A 19790-nucleotide genomic window follows, 5' to 3' on the forward strand; every position below is an offset into this window, starting at 1 on the left:
CCTTCGGGCTGATCAGTATATCAATGGATAGATCCTCATGTGCTGACAGTGTCTGTGTTGTGGATCATCTGAATGTGGGAAGCAGCAGGTCTCAGACCTGTGTGAGCATAAACTATTATTCTGACACCAGGTAATGAGTCCACTCCCAGGCCACTCCCTCTGCAGGTATGAGCTGTTTACCTGCTCACGCCTCTGACAACACGCCGGTCCACCCACACCAGGCTTTGTCATCCAGCCACAGCTGTGAGGGCGCACAGCACGGTGACCTCATTCATTCATGTTCCCCTCAGGATGAACTGGAAGACCTTCACTGGTCCTCTGACTATCATCAACACGTTCATGTGTCCAACACGTTCTGACCAAACACCTGCAGAGCTGCATGCACTCAAACATCTTATTTATATATATGAAAGAAAATACTGTGAGTGCAGCGCACTTTGGACCGTCAGGCGTAGGTCCACAGACCCGATAGGTTCAAACTGGCTCAAACCGGTTCAAACCAGTCCAACATGGGTTAAACTGATTCAAACCGGTTCAAACTGGTTCAAAGTGGGTTGAACTTGTTCAAACCGGTTAAACTGATTCAAACTGGTTTAGACCGGTTCAAACCATTTAAAGTGGTTTAAACTGATTCAAATCGGTTCAAACCATTCAAAGTGGGTTAAACTGATTCAAACCGGTTCAAACCGTTCAAAGTGGGTTAAACTGATTCAAACCGGTTCAAACTGGTTCAAACCGTTCAAAGTGGGTTAAACTGATTCAAACCGGTTCAAACTGGTTCAGACCGGTTCAAACTGTTTTACGGCAGATGATGAAAGAATATTTCCTCAGCAAAGTATAAATACCTCAGAGTTGTACTGAAACAAACTCGAGTCACAAACACTCAAAGTGTTGCTGCTTCTACCTGGATGATCCTTTCAGAATAAAAGACAGAGACTTTATGCAACATGGATCTCCTCCCTCACATTCAGTAAACACTGCATTACCCAACATTCTCTAGGACAGCTGGATACCTGCGGTCAGGTAACCAAAACACGCTAATTAACATGTTACAGTGGTGAAGGACTGGAGGCGGAGCTCAGTGTGAACAGACTTTATTCAAACATCAGAGTAAGGTGGAGGTCATGTGGGGCGGAGCATGAAGGCAGACTTGGATCCCTCCGCCTGTCTAAACGGGTGGCGGGCGGTGCTGTGAGACATGGGTCTGGACAGGATGTGGTCTTTCCTCTGGTCGTACAGCTCCTGTTGGATCAGACCCTGCTGATGCTCCGCCTCCTCCTGAGCTCGCCGCTCACATCGAAGCTGCTGCTGCCGCTCCACCTGAGACCTCAGCTCCGCCTGGTACACCACCCGGGCCTGCCTCTGACTGCAAGAGCCAACAGACGGGTTCAAGACAGACAGACGGACAGACAGGAAGACAGACAGACAGACAGGTTCAGGACAGACAGACAGACACGTTCAGGACAGACAGACAGACAGACAGACAGGTTCAGGACAGACAGACAGGTTTAGGACAGACAGACAGGTTGAGGACAGACAGACAGACAGACAGACAGACAGACAGACAGACAGGTTCAGGACAGGCAGGCAGGCAGACAAACAGACAGACAGGTTCAGGACAGACACAGGTTTAGGACAGACAGACAGACAGACAGGTTGAGGACAGGCAGACAGACAGACAGGCTCAGGGCAGACAGACAGACAGGTTGAGGACAGACAGACAGACAGGTTCAGGACAGGCAGGCAGGCAGACAGACAGACAGACGGACAGACAGACAGGCAGGTTGAGGACAGACAGACAGACAGACGGACAGGCAGGTTGAGGACAGACAGACAGACAGACGGACAGACAGACAGGCAGGTTGAGGACAGACAGACAGTGTGTCCTGGATGTTCACGTACCGTCTTTTGTCCTCCTCGTCCGTCAGCTTTGCCTCCTCCATCAGTCGGTTCAGCTCGTCTGTCTCTTTGGACAGCTCCACCTGTCTCTGCAGGTTTATGTCCACTGCAGCACACACACACACACACACACACACACACACACACACACACACACACACACAGGTTGTGGTGGAGTGTTTCATAAAGTACAGAGTGATGAGGAGCAGGTGACAGCTCTTACGTTTGTGTTGTATCTGGAGCTTTCGGGCCTCCATCACCTCCTTCATCATCCTGTTCCTGGCCTCCCTCTGCAGCCGACTCTGCTCCTCTCGTTTACTCCACACCTCCTTCAGTTTCTCCTCCATCAGCTGCTCCGTCTCCTCCTCTTCCTGCTTCTGCTTCTGCAGCTCGTCATGTAGATACTGCCGGTACATCTGCTGCTCCTCACGCAGCTCAGCCTCAACACACACACACACACACACACGCACACACTAAAGGCACACGCAAAACGCAACACTCAAACTGCACAAAAAACACACACACACACACACACACACACGTCATTCGTACTGATTGTGGCTCATATTTCATGGAGGAAATGTTTCTTCCAGGTGAGTTTACCTTCCTGTGAGCAGCTTCCTGTCTGTCATCAGTTTCCTGTCTGAGCAGCTGCTGCAGGATGTCCATGTCCAGCTGCAGCTCGTCCTGCTGCTCTCTGACCACACGCTTCATCTTCAGCCGGAAACTCTGATCCAGCTGCTGCCGCCGACTCTGCTGATCCTGAAGCTTCTGCTGCTGCTCACGCTGCTGCTGCAGACGCTCCGTCACCTGCTGCTGCACCTGGACACCAACCAACACAAGTCACACAGTCACAGACTGTCTAAAACCTGGACGTAGTCTCCGTGACGTCCCCACAGACTGTCTAAAACCTGGACGTAGTCTCTGTGACGTCCACAGACTAAAACCTGGACGTAGTGGTATAGACAGTGTGATGTAGGTACAGACCATGAGTGTGGCCTCCTCCTCCTTCAGCTGTCGGTGCTGCAGTCTGTGCTGCTCTGCAGCCTCCATCTGTTTCCTGAGGACGTCCAGCTGTTCCTTGCTCCTCTCCTGCTGCCTCCGCCCTCTCTCTGCCTCTCGCTCCTCCTTGGCTCGGCGGTCGGCCTCCCACAGCTCCTCGAACATCTTCTCCTCCTGCTGCTGCAGCTTCAGCTGCTCCTGTCGACTCCTCACCTGAGCAGCTCGCTCCAAACACACCTGCTGCTCTCTGCGCCGGTTCTGGACGGTCCGCAGCTCCTCACACTGGTCCCTGAAAACATGATGACATCACTTCCTGTTACAACGTGACGAAGAACACCTGAACATACTGACAACGTGACAAACACTTCCTGCTGTTTTTCACATTAAAAGTCTTCAGATAATGGGCTCTTAATGTGAAAAGACAGATAGACAGACAGACAGGTGTGTTTACCTGAAGAGCTGCTCCATCTTGTCGGACACCAGCTGCTGTCTCTCTCTCTCTCCTCTCTCTCTCAGGGTTCGAGCTCGCTCTCTCATCTTCGCCTGTCTCTCCACTGAAGTCTCCACCTTCTCCTCCATCTCCTGCAGGAGCTGCTGCTCCTCCATCTGCAACAGCACACGCAGCCTGGGGGACAGACAGGTGCAGACAGACAGGTTAAAGACAGACAGGTGCAGATAGACAGGTAAAGACAGCCAGGTTAAAGACAGTCAGGTTAAAGACAGACAGGTTAAAGACAGACAGATGGAGGCAGACAGGTGCAGACAGACAGGTTAAAGACAGACAGGTGCAGATAGACAGGTTAAAGACAGTCAGGTTAAAGACAGTCAGGTTAAAGACAGACAGGTTAAAGACAGACAGGTAAAGACAGACAGGTTAAAGACAGTCAGGTTAAAGACAGACAGGTTAAAGACAGACAGGTAAAGACAGACAGGTTAAAGACAGCCAGGTTAAAGACAGACAGGTAAAGACAGACAGGTTAAAGACAGACAGGTTAAAGACAGACAGGTAAAGACAGCCAGGTTAAAGACAGACAGGTTAAAGATAGACAGGTAAAGACAGCCAGGTTAAAGACAGCCGGGTTAAAGACAGCCGGGTTAAAGACAGCCAGGTTAAAGATAGACAGGTTAAAGACAGACAGGTTAAAGACAGACAGGTAAAGACAGACAGGTTAAAGACAGCCAGGTTAAAGACAGACAGGTAAAGACAGACAGGTTAAAGACAGACAGGTTAAAGACAGACAGGTAAAGACAGCCAGGTTAAAGACAGACAGGTTAAAGATAGACAGGTAAAGACAGCCAGGTTAAAGACAGCCGGGTTAAAGACAGACGGGTTAAAGACAGCCAGGTTAAAGATAGACAGGTTAAAGACAGACAGGTTAAAGACAGACAGGTAAAGACAGACAGGTTAAAGACAGCCAGGTTAAAGACAGACAGGTAAAGACAGACAGGTAAAGACAGACAGGTTAAAGACAGACAGGTTAAAGATAGACAGGTTAAAGACAGACAGGTAAAGACAGCCAGGTTAAAGACAGACAGGTGCAGATAGACAGGTAAATACAGACAGGTGAACTCAGACAGGTAAAGACAGACAGGTAGTTTGTGATGGTCTGTCTGTCACAGACTGACCTGTCTCTCCTGTCCTGGATCTGGACCTGGTTCTGTCTCACCGCAGCCTGGACTCGTCTCTCGATGGTCCGTCTCAGGAAGCGTCCGTCTGACTTCTTCAGCCACGAGTTCTTCACGTCGCAGCTCTGCTGCTCCGTCTTCAGCTGCACCGCTCGTCCTCGGGCCGCGTCCTGTTTTTGTCTGTCCACGATCAGCTGATCCACCAGCCTCGACGGCGGGAGCTTTGCTCTCTGACGGACAGAGACACACTGAGCTAACATGAGCTAACAGCAGCTAACAGCAGCTAACACACTGAGCTAACATGAGCTAACATGAGCTAACATAAGCTAACACACTGAGCTAACATGAGCTAACACACTGAGCTAATATAAGCTAACATGAACTAACATGAGCTAACACACTGAGCTAACATAAGCTAACATGAGCTAACATGAGCTAACACACTGAGCTAACATGAGCTAACATGAGCTAACATAAGCTAACACACTGAGCTAACATGAACTAACATGAGCTAACACACTGAGCTAACATAAGCTAACATGAGCTAACACACTGAGTTAACATGAGCTAACACACTGAGCTAACATAAGCTAACATGAGCTAACATGAGCTAACATAAGCTAACATAAGCTAACACACTGAGCTAACATAAGCTAACATGAGCTAACACGAGCTAACATGAGCTAACATAAGCTAACACACTGAGCTAACATAAGCTAACATGAGCTAACATAAGCTAACACACTGAGCTAACATAAGTTAACATGAGCTAACATGAGCTAACATAAGCTAACACACTGAGCTAACATAAGCTAACATGAGCTAACATAAACTAACACACTGAGCTAACACACTGAGCTAACATAAGCTAACATACTGAGCTAACATGAGCTAACATGAGCTAACATACTGAGCTAACATGAGTTAACATGAGCTAACACACTGAGCTAACATAAGCTAACACACTGAGCTAACATGAGCTAACATAAGCTAACACACTGAGCTAACATAAGCTAACACGAGCTAACATAAGCTAACACACTGAGCTAACATGAGCTAACATGAGCTAACACACTGAGCTAACATGAGCTAACATAAGCTAACATACTGAGCTAACATGAGCTAACATGAGCTAACATACTGAGCTAACATGAGCTAACATGAGCTAACATACTGAGCTAACATAAGCTAACACACTGAGCTAACATGAGCTAACATGAGCTAACACACTGAGTTAACATGAGCTAACACACTGAGCTAACATGGGCTAACATGAGCTAACACACTGAACTTCTGTTTTCATCTCTCGTGTTATTGAACAGAACCTGTCGGTACTGTTGAGTTCTTGTTTAGTTAAGCTGGACTTAAATTCAGTTTATGGAGACAGCAACCTGTCAGCCAACACACACACACACACACACACACACACACACACACACACACACACACACACACACACACACACACACACACGCAGGTGGAGGGGGCAGGTGTGTGGACGTCAGTCCGGGACGTGGACACTCACCACGGCCACAGAATGAGGCGTCGGTCCGGTGAACTCCCGACATCTTCTCGTTTGACTCGTTTGCAGCATGTTTGTTACTCCACGACGTCCGTCACGACCCGCTTCAAACACAACACCGCGGTTACCATGGCAACCACAAACACGACGACGTGACGGCGGCGGCACCGCCCCCTGCTGGAGGAGGACACGTCACTTCCGTTTTATTTGATTTGATTTGAACACTGCCTGGTGAATACTTAAAACATTCCTGCACACACTGTTCAGCTGTTTTCACTTAAAAACATCCTTCATATATTTATGTTTTTACTTCATGTTCATTTTGCACCAAAACAACAGACTAATTAATTTACATTTACATTTAGTCATTTAGCAGAAGGGAACAGTCACGGTGCAGTGCGATAAGAAGGGGTTAGCTTTCTCATGTCCAGCTGTTGGTAGTGTTGTAGAGGAGGTCCTCTCTGCAGAGCTGGAGGTCTTCAGGAGGTCTGTGAAGGTAGAGAGGGACGCCCCTGATCTGTAGGAACTGGTAGGACGTTCCACCAACGGGGAACAACAGACAGAAAAGTTTGGACTGTCCTGAGTGTCCGGGTGGCAGAGCCAGGAGGAGGTAACATCTGTCTGTGTGAGGATGATCAGGTAAATCAATTAAAATAAAATTAAATCCGATTTTATTTGTACAGTCCAAAGTCACAAAGTCCATTTTCCTCTGAGGCTTTACAATCTGTACAGGGAGTGACACCCTCTGTCCTTAGACCCTCGGTTCCAGTGAGGAAAAACTTGTCCACAAAAACCTTTAACAGGGAAAAAATGTGGAAGAAACCTCAGGAAGAGCCACAGAGGAGGGATCCCTCTCCCAGGACGGACAGACGTGCAATGGATGTCAGTGTACAGAACAAATCAACACAAACATATTGTACAATTACAATGAATGATAAAATGACAATGAATTACAATGAATGATAAAATGACAATGAATTACAATGACTGATAAAATGATTACAGTAGCAGATATGGCAGCAATAATGACAGTAGTAATATGTGTAGTGGACGTCATGCAGGACCACAGCAGCAGCCACGATCCACGAGAACCTGCTGGTTGGTAGGTGCAGTACCGGAGACAACTTTGTAATCAGCATTAGCGGTTTGAATTTAATGCTCGATGAGCAGCGGGGTGACATGTGAATTCTTTGTATGTGAAAACCTTCCAGGCAATTATCCTGATTACATGAATGAATCAGACCATTGAGTTGTCTCTGTCTGAGAGCAAGGCCTTCAAAAAGTCTTTATTTCGCACAAACACAAAAAAGATCTCAAAACGACCGGCTCGGTCAGGAATGTTGTGCTGAGACTTTTCTCAGAGTTTCACCAAACGGTTTCCCCAAAAATCACCAAAAACCACGACAAAGTTTACAATGGGTGTGAATTGGTAGAATGTTCCAGAGCTAGAGTGGAGAGGGAGAGAAACATTTGTCAAAAAATACATTTGCAAACGGCTCTCGTGGTCACAAATGTAACTCTACAGAAATAATTTCTACATAGAAACGTAGGAAAATTCGTGGGCTACGCAGCGATATCACTGCTGAAGCTGTCAGACTTATAGTTTTGGCGGGAGACGCACTGATGCTCCAGGATCACCCACCGACAGCCCCATCTACTCCCATGTAAACTGGAGAGGAGAAATCTCCCAAAGGAGCACGGGGCACCTGTTCTTTCTCTCTCTCCCCAGGTCACATTTTTTAACTTCACACACTGAAATTCAGCATTCACATGGTCGACAACATGAGGATGCTCACCGTCATTTGGGCTTTTTGATACCACCTACTGTTTGGCATTAGTGTCCACTAGTTGGAGGGGCTTCATTTAGAGATTTTCTGTGTCTCTCAGCAGTCACTCACACACAGACAGAGCACAGCTGCAGTTAATTGCTCAGCTCTGATTGGTGGACTGCAGGGGAGGTCGTTACCAGGCAGAAACTTGCAAACCTGACTGTGATTAACTTCACTGAAGTCTATCTCTAATATAACTGTCAATAATACAGTTTGAATATCTGATATTTTCTCTTTCTCTCTCACAAACAGACAACAGAATAAAAGTCCATTTAAATGTATGCTTGAAAGGCAATGATGACACAGCTTGTTGTATTAATACTGTATTTGCTGATCAGTGTCAATAATAATGTATGGACACGACAGGGCCAGAGTCAGACACACTTGCATACGAATATAAACACACTGATTTAATGTTATAAAAGCTGACGGATTCAAATGTTATGAATCGGTTCTTACAATGTTTTCTTTTTTAATGCTGTGTGTGACATAACTAAAGGCTGCAAGTCCCGACTTGGCCGTTTAAAAAAAGAAAAAAAGAAAAAAAAAGAAGCACATTTGAAGAAATATTATGGTTTAGTGTGTGTGTGTGTGTGAGATATATCGTAAACGATGACATATCGCACATTTCTAGTGTGTGGTTGAGGGCATGAAGGAGGATGACTCGGAACCGTTTCCTGCATTTATTCACTCCTGCAGACATTGACACACATTATTCACCTTCTGGTCTTTTCTTCTGCACCTCTGTTTACACCAGGAAATGCATGCTATGCTGCATAGGCTGCAAGACACAAGACGGACCGTGTAGTGCAAATCACTAAAAACGTCTATAAAACTTTTATTATTGGTCAAAACAACACAGAACAGCTTGGTAACATAATAGTATGCAACAGTGAACAATATGCAACAAAGATTACGACATAAATGGCTCAATTTCCAAAGAAAATAATATAGTATTTACAAAATAACAGCAGCATTTTTCCACACAATTTACCCACAACGCAAAGCTCACGCAAAACGACACTGTGGGGGCAGAAGGGAGGAGGTACGAAAAAGCAGGAAGGTCATTTCCACAGGAAAAATGTATAAAATAATGTCACACTGACACACTTTCCATGGCACTGTGTTGTTAGCAGACACTCACAGTAGCTCTGACCTCTTCTCTGTTGGTTTCAACGTCTCTGTTTAATTATGGCGATTCATCATTGATCTTTTTTCATGTTTCATCAGGTGACCAATCAACAAGAACCAGTCTGAGCTGGTTTAAACCAATGCAGACTGATTTTTTCAGTTTGTTAAATTTAATTTCCATCCATTCAGTGACGTTTTAGCAGGAAGTGATGATGTTCTGTCACCTTCACTCCTCACATCTTCTCCTCTTTCAGCTCTTGGCATTTCTTGATCTTCTCGTGTTTGTTCTTCCTGATTTTGTTGTCACTCTGAATCACCACAGCCTTCTTCTGTTGTCTGTCCACCAGCACAATATCTGGTTGGTTATCCATCACCAGCTTGTCAGTTCCTGCCTCCATCTTTTATTCACATCCAGCCTGAAATTAAATCTGAAGCTCTGAGACTGAAACGATTTGACCACGACATGAACGTGACGTTCAGATCAGTTTGTAGGATTTTTATTGACACTGGCAGCAGAATTAAAACATAAATCATCATAACAAACAGATGGACATAAATATTAAGGACAGCAGCACAGAGTGAGGAACGAACCCGGCAGGCTGCATACAGCTAACGCTACATGCTAACACACGTAAAGGACCACAGCTGTGTTTTTATCACGTTTACTACAAATCAAAGAGCAGAGCGCCGCCGGCACGTCGACCAACACGTTACATCGTTACTTCATGAGGTCATCAAAGTGTATTTACAAAGGAAATGCATCACAGGAAACCAGTGTGGCTACTTCAAATTAAAAGCCTTCAGCTCAGTCATGAACATGTGAGCGATGCTCATGTTGTGTTTGCACTTCCATCCATCATCCATCATCATCCATCCATCATCCATCCTTCATCATCCATCCTTCATCATCCATCCATCCATCATCATCCATCCATTATCCATCCTTCATCATCCATCCTTCATCATCCATCCATCCATCCATCCATCATCATCCATCATCATCATCCATCCATCATCCATCCATCCATCCATCATCCATCCATCCATCATCCCTCCATCCATCATCATCCATCCATCATCCCTCCATCATCCATCAATCCATCATCCATCCATCATACATCCATCCATCATCCATCCATCCATCCATCCATCATCCATCCATCCATCCATCATCCCTCCATCCATCCATCCATCATCCATCCATCCATCATCAGCTGGTCTCGATAACTCGGATTTGATTCTTTTGTCCGTCACATCTTTAAACTTTGACTCCACTGATGAATTCATTGATTGATTTTGTGGAAAATATTCGTCCATATGTTTTTAGACAAACGAGGTGTAACGTGTTCATCATAGGTGGATGTTGTGACTTTTGGACAGAGTCAGGCTAGCAGTTTCCCCCCGTTTCCAGTCTTTATGCTGAGAGAGGCTGCAGACAGGCGTGAAGTTGAAGCGATACTCTGACGGAGGGAACTCTGCATGTATTTACAGGAAACAGCTGATGACAAATATAAATAAACCATGTGATCACCATGAGTCAGGCCGCTTCATCACATCCTTCATATGGATTTAAAGGCTTTTATTTTGAAAAGACTCATCTTAGTTCACAGACTTCAGCTCCCATCAACTACCTGTGCTGACGGACAGGTACACCTCATGTAGTGTCAGTACACTGTGACATTACTGGTGGGAGTGGTTATGAGCGGACCTATCAGGTGACGTTCTACCTGTCGCATGATTCAAGAGTCCAACCAGACAGGTCAGACTGGTTTTATGGGGAAGTTGATCAGTGTTGATCAATACAGGAAATTTGAGATGTGAAACCCTTTTCAAAATAAAAGTCCTTTATATATTTTAAGACTTCCTGTGAGAGCGGCGACCATCGAACCATCTGCCATGATTACACATTGATCAGCATCATCAGGTTCAGATCAATAAATCCACAAACAATAAAAAGTGACTTCATTAAAGTGAGGTGACACTGAGCATGCTCAGACTCCTGCCATCATGACATGCAGCTCAGACGGACAGGAGCGATCCGGATCAGCAGAGTTCACATTCACACCTGACAGTTTACTGTACACCTGACGCACAGTTCATCGAGACGTCTGCACAACTTCCTGTTTCTTTAAATACCATGCATCCTGGGAGATGAAGGAACAGCCTGTGAGCTGGGAGATGGAGGTCATGTGATACATCCACATCTTGGAGACACACTTCCAGTTTGTGGCTCCACTTCACATTTCTTCTCCCCGTCAGACGTCATCAAATATTCGGCTTCGAGACGACGACATGGACAGATACCGTCCTCCAATGTGCCTGACAAACAAACACAAGGTTTGAAGCTTAGATTATTAACCTGTAATAATCTGTAAATAAAGTTCAGATTAATAATCTGTGAATTAAATTTAGACTAATAATCTGTAATAATCTGTGAATAAAGTTATAAAGTCGTGTTGATATGGAATCGTGTTCGTTGGGTCGCTGAGGCTCCAAACCTCAGTTTGAATCATGAACAGGTGACGCATCACATCCAGGTGCTGCCTCACATACATTTCATTATCACAACCACAGAAAGAGGAAGTAGTCTTCACCTGCCAGACTCTGCGTCCAGAGGGTCATCTGTCAGGGAGTCGGCGTTGAAGTCTAAAGGTTCGGCGTCCTGAAGCAGCTCGATGCAGTCCCGCTCTGCCCGACTCCCAGAACGAGAATATTTAGCTTCTGTTCAACAAACAACAGCGTGTCACATTGTTACCCGTCGAGTGTTTTCTCCTTTAACAGCTGCAGAGTTTGGTGCTGCTGCTAGTGGACTTACGTCTGTTGTTGGTCGGTGTCACATTGTCGGAGTAACTGGTCTCCTTCATCTCATGACTGCTCCTGTTCCTCGCTGTGTAGTCCTCTCTCGGGTTTCCATAACGCTCCTTCCAGTCCTGAAACAACAGACGTGATGGAGTGACGCTGAGCAGCAGGTCAGAGTATTTAAATATGAAGCTGAACAACAGGTCAGAGTATTTAAAGGTAACGCTGAGCAGCAGGTCAGAGTTTTTAAAGGTAACGCTGAGCAGCAGATCAGAGTATTTAAAGGTGAAGCTGAACAGCAGGTCAGTGTATTTAAAGGTGAAGCTGAGCAGCAGGTCAGAGTTTTTAAAGGTAACGCTGAGCAGCAGGTCAGAGTATTTAAAGTTAACGCTGAGCCCAATTATCTGTTAGCTGGATTATCTTAATCTGGTGGAGATAAAACATTTCCAAACGTTTCATTAACGTCTCCTGAAGCCTCCTGGATGTTTTTGTTGTACTCACTTTTCGTCTGTTCTCGCCGTCTTCAATCCGTTGCCGCTTCCTTTTCTCTGTACAGACAGAGAATAATGTTAGAGTGCAGGTCAGCACACCATCCTGTCCGCCGTGACTCAGGTTAAAATGTTCTTACCCCGTCGGATCAGCTCCTTGCCCTCGTCGATCAGGTCCGACGTCATCTCACTGTCGCCCACAAACTGCTGGAAGCCCAGAAGGTTCAGACAGCGAGTCCCCAGACTGAGGAGAGAGTTCATCACAAACATCAGGTTTGACACATTTACACCTCATCGACTGTTCAAGAAGATCAGAACCAAACGAGTCCAAGCTGACGAACTGAGATGTCACATTTCACACTTTAATTAAATAAATTAATTTATTATATTTTCTGAGTGTGGACTGACTGTCTCTGTCCACGGACGCCCTGTTCACATTTAATCACCTCATTACATCGTTAGCTAGTAGTTGTGGTTGTAGTTGTGGTTGTAGTTTTAGTTGTGGTTGTAGTTGTGGTTGTAGTTGTAGTTCTAGTTGTAGCCGTGGTTGTAGTTGTAGTTTTAGTTGTGGTTGTAGTCGTGGTTGTAGTTGTAGTTTTAGTTGCAGTTTTAGTTGCGGTTGTAGTCGTGGTTGTAGTTGTAGTTTTAGTTGTGGTTGTAGTTGTAATTCTAGTTGTAGTTGTAGTTCTAGTTGTAGTCGTGGTTGTAGTTGTAGTTTTAGTTGCGGTTGTAGTCGTGGTTGTAGTTGTAGTTTTAGTTGTGGTTGTAGTTGTAGTTCTAGTTGTAGTTGTAGTTCTAGTTGTAGTCGTGGTTGTAGTTGTAGTTTTAGTTGTGGTTGTAGTTTTAGTTGTGGTTGTAGTCGTGGTTATTGTTGTAGTGGCCGTGTCTCACCTGAAGTAGGTGGCGATGCAGAGGATGACGATCAGCATGGGGTAGTAGATGTAGAAGCCGTTGGCAATAAAAGAGAGGACACGCATCGATCCCATGATCTGAAAAGAAAGAGAGGTGAGACGGGCGGACATGATGGTTCACTGTTTGCTCTCAGACCGACGGTGATTTACCGACGTGTACGCCGTCTGCTCCTTCTGCTGGTGGGAGATGGCCGAGTCCATGTGGATCAGACCCAGGAAGTTCAGACACAGAGGAGGCGTCAACCGGCAGAACAACCTGCAGACAGAGTCACAGTCAGATCAGAGGACACAGGTAAAGGTCAGTTTCCTGTTGACTGAAGACTCACATGCCGCTGAACTGCAGGCTGTAGGCGTCCGTCTGGTGATGGGAGGCCAGGTAGTAGTAGTTAAAAACCCGAATGCGGAACACGGTAGAGTAAACGCATGTGCACAGGAAGAAGATTGTGATGAAGCACGCCATCTGGTGGCAAAGGAGAGTCAACACAAACCAGTTAGATTGATCGGGTCGGTCCTTTGAGTAAGGACAGCGACTGATGAGGTCTGTGGTCTGGCGTTGGACCGGCCCAGTCTACGTGGTCCTGTGCAGTCTCACCTCGATGTACAGGTAGTTGTAGTCTCTCTCAGCCAGCTGGATGAACACGGCAAACAGTGAGAGGACGGGCCGGGTGCTGAAGAAGGTGCACTCGGACCAGACCACGGCCACGCTGAACAGGGTCAGGACCACCGACAGCAGGCGGTAAAACCAGCGCTTCAGGAGACACTCCCAGTACCACTCTGCACAAACACACACACACACACACACTGAGTGCCGGGCTCAAAGGTACTGTGGCAGAACTCCATGAATCGTATTAGAGGCCCGGCCTTCAAACCCACCTACAGGCGGCGTGTACACGTATCTGCTGAACCAGCCGGCCGGCTCCGATGGCGGGAAGCTGTGGACAAACTGGTGCGTTGAACTGGTCTCGTTCTTGGCTACGTCCTCCAGGTGGATGGCCTGCTGCAGGAGGATCTGCCACTGGACCCGAGTCCGGTTGTGTCTCTGAACCGCGTAGATGACCTGAACAAAGGAACACACGAGCCACCATGTTTAACCTCAAACATCAGAAACCCTTCACGGTACAACCAGACCTGACAAGGCGGACCACACTTCTGGATCCTGCCTGACCCACAGAAAGTTCTGTTGGTACTGCCTGATCCAGGGCTTTTTTTAGGTCCACTTTGTCTGTCTACATGGATCCTTTTTGAACCTGCAGCTACAACTCTGACTGCTGCTGTCTTCACTTCAAACACACCAGGACAGATGTTAACTCGACAGACTGAAGAGACTGTACAGCCTGCCTGCTCATTGGTCCAGGTCAGAGGTCAGAGAACCCTGACCTTTAAAAACCTGACGCCTCCTCATGGTCTCACCTGTTTGTGAAGCTTCACTAGGCTCTTCTCGCTTGGATACGTGTTCTGCTTGTCGTCGAAGTCCTCGTAGTCATCCATGTTCCTGCCCATCTTCTCCTGGTAATCCACCGGGCACTGAGGGGATGACAGCATGGTCATGTGATCCATGAATCATGGCCCTGCCTGCTGTGTGCTGTCGGTTTGATTGTTCTCCACCTACCTTCCGGAGGATGGTGTCGATGTACTTCCTCAGAGGATGGTTGTACTTGATGGATTCGCTGACTTTTCTCACCTCCTGTAGAAAACCAGACCTCACAGTAAAAACACTGAACCGAGCTGAGCGTCAAACGTTACACTCCACCGATGCTCACCTCCATCACGTCCTCCAGGTTTTCCTCTGCGTCCGCCTTCTCCGTCATAAGCTTGGACGCCTTGAAGTACGTCTTGATGAGTAGGTGTCCGTGTCGAGAGGCGTTCCAGTACGAGCGAGGGATTTCCACCAAACCGTAACCGAGCAGCAGCACCAGCAGGAACAGGCCCCAGGTATTAGCGGCCGTGATGCCAATGGTCTGCAGCCCGTACCTGGACGACGAGCAGACGGTGGAGTTATGGTCACAGTGACACTAAATATGAAAGATGACAGTCTCAGGTGTCTCAGAGGTGTTGCTTTGGTCTGCTGTCATGTGAGGCTGAAGACTCACTGTGAGTCCATTCAGAATAAATCACATCACATCCTGTATTATTAAACTATGATGATCGTGTGGATGGGATCACTGACCAGGACAGCTGCCACTCCGGATGTACAGCCACGCAGATGAGCAGCGAGCCGAAGATGAGCAGGTACGTCCCGTAATAAATGGCGTTCTCGATCAGGGCGGTTTTAATCTTCCCGGTAATGGAGAAGCCTCCAGAGCGAGCGTACGACTGCATGAAGGGCAGCAGCAGCCTGGAAACACAAATCAAACCTTTAAACAACATCGTGGTCATCGTACAGCGCTCACATGAAGAACATGTGTTCACGGTTCATCATACGGACCACGTGAGACACTGAGAGGTCCAGTACACCACCCTCCAGAACACCGGCATGATGCCATCAGGGATGTAGCTCCACGGCTTGTAGCACTGCGTCAGAGTCCTGTCAGGGCGGAGGAGGAGAAAAGATGTCATGTTACAACGCTACAATGTTACAACGTTACAACGCTGCAACGTTACAACGCTGCAAGGTTACAACGCTGCAAGGTTACAACGTTACGTTACAACGCTACAACGTTACAAGGTTACAACGCTACAATGTTACAGCGTTACAACGCTGCAATGTTACAGCGTTACAACGCTGCAACTTTACAACACTGCAACGTTACAACGTTGCAATGTTACAATGCTACAAGGTTACAACGTTACAATGTTACGCTACAATGTTACAACGCTACAAGGTTACAACGCTACAATGTTATGTTACAATGTTACAATGTTACAATGCTACAATGTTACAATGTTACAACGCTACAAGGTTACAACGTTACAATGTTACGCTACAATGTTACAACGCTACAAGGTTACAACGTTACAATGTTACGTTACAATGTTACAACGTTACAATGTTACAATGCTACGCTACAATGTTACAACGCTACACTACAATGTTACAACGCTACACTACAACGTTACAACACTACGATGTTACAACGCTACGATGTTACAACGTTACAATGTTACAACGCTACAATGTTACAACGTTACAAAGACTCATACACTGACCTCCTAGTGGGCGTGGCAGATGTGTTTGTTGCCGTATGATTGGATGGTTGCGGGCTGGCGGTGGAACTAGAGGCATGATCCTCATGGTCAATCTTACACTGCTTATAGATCGTCTGTGAGGAGACAACAGAGACACTGTCGGTGTCCAGAAGACAGAGGACAGACAGACAGAGGACAGACAGACCGATAGACAGAGGACAGACAGACAGTCAGAGGACAGAGAGAGAACAGACAGACAGACAGACAGACAGACAGACAGTCAGAGGACAGACAGACAGACAGACTGACCGTGCTGACGTCCAATGGCAGGATGAAGACGATGAGGAAGCACAGGTACCAGGCGAGCAGCGTGCCGAACAGCACCATGCGCTGCTGCTTCCTGAAGTCTCCGTACCTGTGCAGCAGGAAGAGTGCCAGAAAGAAAACCACCACAAGCTCGATACCCAACGCCGCCCCGCTCATCCTGCCTCCACGCTCTGACACACCTGAAACACAGGAAGCTCTGCCTTCATACAGTCCAACACATCGCTCACTGAGGCATCACAGGGGACAGGTGAGGCATCACAGGTGAGACGTCACAGGGGACAGGTGATAAATAAAAATAATAATAATAATAATAATAATAATAATACATTTAGATATTCAAAGACACTTTACATAAAAAGAACATCAAATCATCAAAACAATATGAGATAGTTCACTTAAAAACACATTTAGACTGAGCTAACCATTAAAAGCATTTTAAAAAGGTGTGTTTTTGTCAGAGATTTGAAGGTGTGCGCATCAGTACAGTCACGGATGTGTTTGTGGAGAGAGTTCCAGAGGGAGGGGGCAGCTGCAGAGACTGTTGCCCCAGGTTCGGTGCTTAGTCCTGGGTGGTGGAGTCAGGAGGTTAACATCAGATGAACGGAGGCTGCGAGATGGATTGTGGCGATGGAGCAAGTCAGTGAGGTAGGAAGGGGCCTGGTTATGGAGGTTCTGGACGACAGGAGTGAGGTAATCACGGTTGCGGATGAGCAGATGTGCAGCAGAGTTTTGGATGTACTGAAGTTTATTTAAAGTTTTGGATGGTGTGCCATAGAGGATGCTGTTGCAGTTGTCAACTCTAGAAGTGATAAAGGCGTGAATGAGGGTTTCAGCGGTGGAGAAGGAGAGTGATGGGCGGTGTCGGGCAATGTTCTTGAGGTGAAAGAAGACAGTTCTGGTGATTTGGTTTATGTGATGTTCAATGTTCATTGTCAAAGATGACGATGTCGATGGTGAGGCGGAAGCAGTCTGCGGTTTTGGTGAGGGATTTGGGGCCGATGATGATCAGGTCTGATTTGTCACAGTTTAGTTTGAGAAAGTTGGTCTGCATCCAGGATTTGATGTCGGCGAGGCAGTTGGAGAGAGTGGAGTGAGTGGCGCCGCGGGGGGTAATGGAGTTGGTGGAAATATAAAGCTGGACGTCATCGGCATAACAGTGGAAATGGAGACCATGGTGGCGAATAATGTTGCCAAGGGGAAGCAGGTAGAGTATGAAGAGGAGAGGACCGAGCACCGAACCCTGGGGGACGCCTTGGGGAGGAGGAACAGTGGAGGAGGTGCAGTCATGTGGATGAATTGTTGTCAGTCTGTGCGCTATGATTTGAGGCAGGAGAGTGCAGTGCCAGTGGTGCCGAGGGAGGACTCAAGGCGGGAGAGGAGAATGGTGTGGTTTATGGTGTCGAAAGCTGCAGTGAGGTCCAGGAGGATGAGGATGGTGAGGTGGCCGGAGTCTGTGGAGACGAGGATGTCTAATATGGAGTTTCCTCTCCTGAGGTTAACGAGGTCCCGTGTGGGCCTTGAGGTCCCGTGTGGGCCTTGAGGTCCTCAGCAGTATTAGTTGTTTGGCTTTGGTTGGGAACAGTAGGTGCCAGTCTATCTCAACACTGTGGTGTCCAGGGTCACAGAGACCTGTTGCTGCCTTCATAGACATAATAGATAGCTTGTTGTTGACGGTCCAATCTGCGTAAACAGACATCTGTGTCTCCAGACTAGAACATGCTGACAATAACACCTCCATGGGTAAAGACATTCTCTGTGACTCATTCTGGGCGTGTAGTATTTGTGGTGTTATCTTGGGGTTTAAAGTCGATCCACCAGGATGAGTTGGGCAGAATGTGAGACCGACTCAGGCACTTCTGATGAACTTTGAGAGTGTCTCTAATTCTCCTTGATCAAGCGTCAATAAATAATACAGCATAAGACATCAGAGGCTCCTGAACACTTTCTGAACTCCTGACCTTTGACCTTTGACTTCAGCAACTTCTCCACAACAATGCCGTTGGCGACTTTGAGCAGGGCTGCTTCAGTGCTGTGTTGAAATGGTTCGAACTGGTCACCTGAGCAGAGGTGGCGACAATACGCTCCAGTATTCTGGACAGAACGGGAAGACTGGAGACGGGCCGGGAGCTCCACATGATGTCAGGGCTGAGTCCAGGTTTTTATGACAGCAGCCAACGGGGGACTGAGCCAGACCTGATGTCACAGGACAGGTGAGACGTCAGGGGACAGGTGAGACGTCAGGGGACAGGTGAGACGCCAGGGGACAGGTGAGACGTCAGGGGACAGGTGAGACGCCAGGGGACAGGTGAGACACCAGGGGACAGGTGAGATGCCAGGGGACAGGTGAGACGCCAGGGGACAGGTGAGATGTCACAGGACAGGTGAGATGTCAGGGGACAGGTGAGACGCCAGGGGACAGGTGAGACGTCAGGGGACAGGTGAGACGCCAGGGGACAGGTGAGATGTCACAGGACAGGTCAGACGTCAGGGGACAGGTGAGACGCCAGGGGACAGGTGAGACGCCAGGGGACAGGTGAGACGACACAGGACAGGTGACTGTAACCTGTTACCATGGGGACCTGAACACAGGCTACACGTGTGCCAGTAATTACAACGCAACATAAAAACAACGAGGTGACGTCAAGCTGCTGCTCTTTCCGTTGTGGTCACTGTGACGTCATGCGTGACAGTGTCTCACCCTGTCATGACGTCATGTGCTGCTTTGTGTCGTTACAGGTCAAACGGACACACCGTCAAACATCCGGGCATTAAAGCGTCACGTGCTGTCTCACCTGTCCGTTCAGGGGACAGGTGAGCACGAGCAGCGAGCTACGTCACGGCTAATGACAGCTAGCTGGCTAACGGTGGCTAGCACAGACGTCACTCACGCGCTGACTTACCGTGACTTCTTCGTTGGTGTCTCCGCTGGTTGGCGGGAACAGACGCTCCGTGTCCGCGCGCTGTGAGGTCACCGTCCGCGTGTTTACCGGCAGAATCCGCCGTTACCTCGATCACGTCAGACACTTCCTGCTTGTCCACCAGGAGAGGACGATGACGTCAGAGTCAGGCAGACAGGCTCGGCGCGTGCGCAGTAGTGACAGCAGTGGGCGTGGTCTCTTTGGACAGCCAC

The 19790-nt window shown here is 47.5% G+C and overlaps 2 protein-coding genes across 3 annotated transcripts; both read right to left on the bottom strand.

Annotated features, from left to right (window-relative positions):
* Positions 1-1078: 1078 nt before the first annotated feature.
* On the bottom strand, positions 1079-6234 carry cfap53 (cilia and flagella associated protein 53). 2 transcript variants are annotated; one of them, XM_019266537.2, is made up of 8 exons: positions 6053-6233; positions 4528-4757; positions 3353-3526; positions 2887-3190; positions 2503-2721; positions 2123-2339; positions 1903-2005; positions 1079-1366 (listed from the first exon to the last, which is right to left on the bottom strand). In XM_019266537.2, exons 1-8 carry the CDS (start codon positions 6119-6121, stop codon positions 1123-1125), a joined length of 1560 nt encoding a protein of 519 aa, XP_019122082.1. In that variant the 5' UTR covers positions 6122-6233; the 3' UTR covers positions 1079-1122. The 2 variants fall into 2 exon arrangements, with proteins under 2 accessions (XP_019122082.1, XP_027137966.1); XM_027282165.1 differs by lacking the exon at positions 3353-3526 and having other exon boundaries at positions 6053-6234.
* Positions 6235-10573: 4339 nt separating this feature from the next.
* On the bottom strand, positions 10574-19733 carry lmbrd2b (LMBR1 domain containing 2b). Its single transcript, XM_019266554.2, has 18 exons — positions 19561-19733; positions 16643-16839; positions 16355-16467; positions 15633-15731; positions 15375-15542; positions 14968-15178; positions 14817-14891; positions 14618-14731; positions 14081-14264; positions 13800-13981; positions 13534-13667; positions 13358-13463; positions 13188-13285; positions 12437-12540; positions 12310-12356; positions 11825-11939; positions 11604-11730; positions 10574-11328 (listed from the first exon to the last, which is right to left on the bottom strand). Exons 2-18 carry the CDS (start codon positions 16814-16816, stop codon positions 11265-11267), a joined length of 2115 nt encoding a protein of 704 aa, XP_019122099.1. The 5' UTR covers positions 16817-16839; positions 19561-19733; the 3' UTR covers positions 10574-11264.
* Positions 19734-19790: the final 57 nt, after the last annotated feature.

The sequence above is a fragment of the Larimichthys crocea genome, chromosome IX, assembly GCF_000972845.2.
Source record: "Larimichthys crocea isolate SSNF chromosome IX, L_crocea_2.0, whole genome shotgun sequence".
NCBI classification, from domain to species: domain Eukaryota; kingdom Metazoa; phylum Chordata; class Actinopteri; family Sciaenidae; genus Larimichthys; species Larimichthys crocea.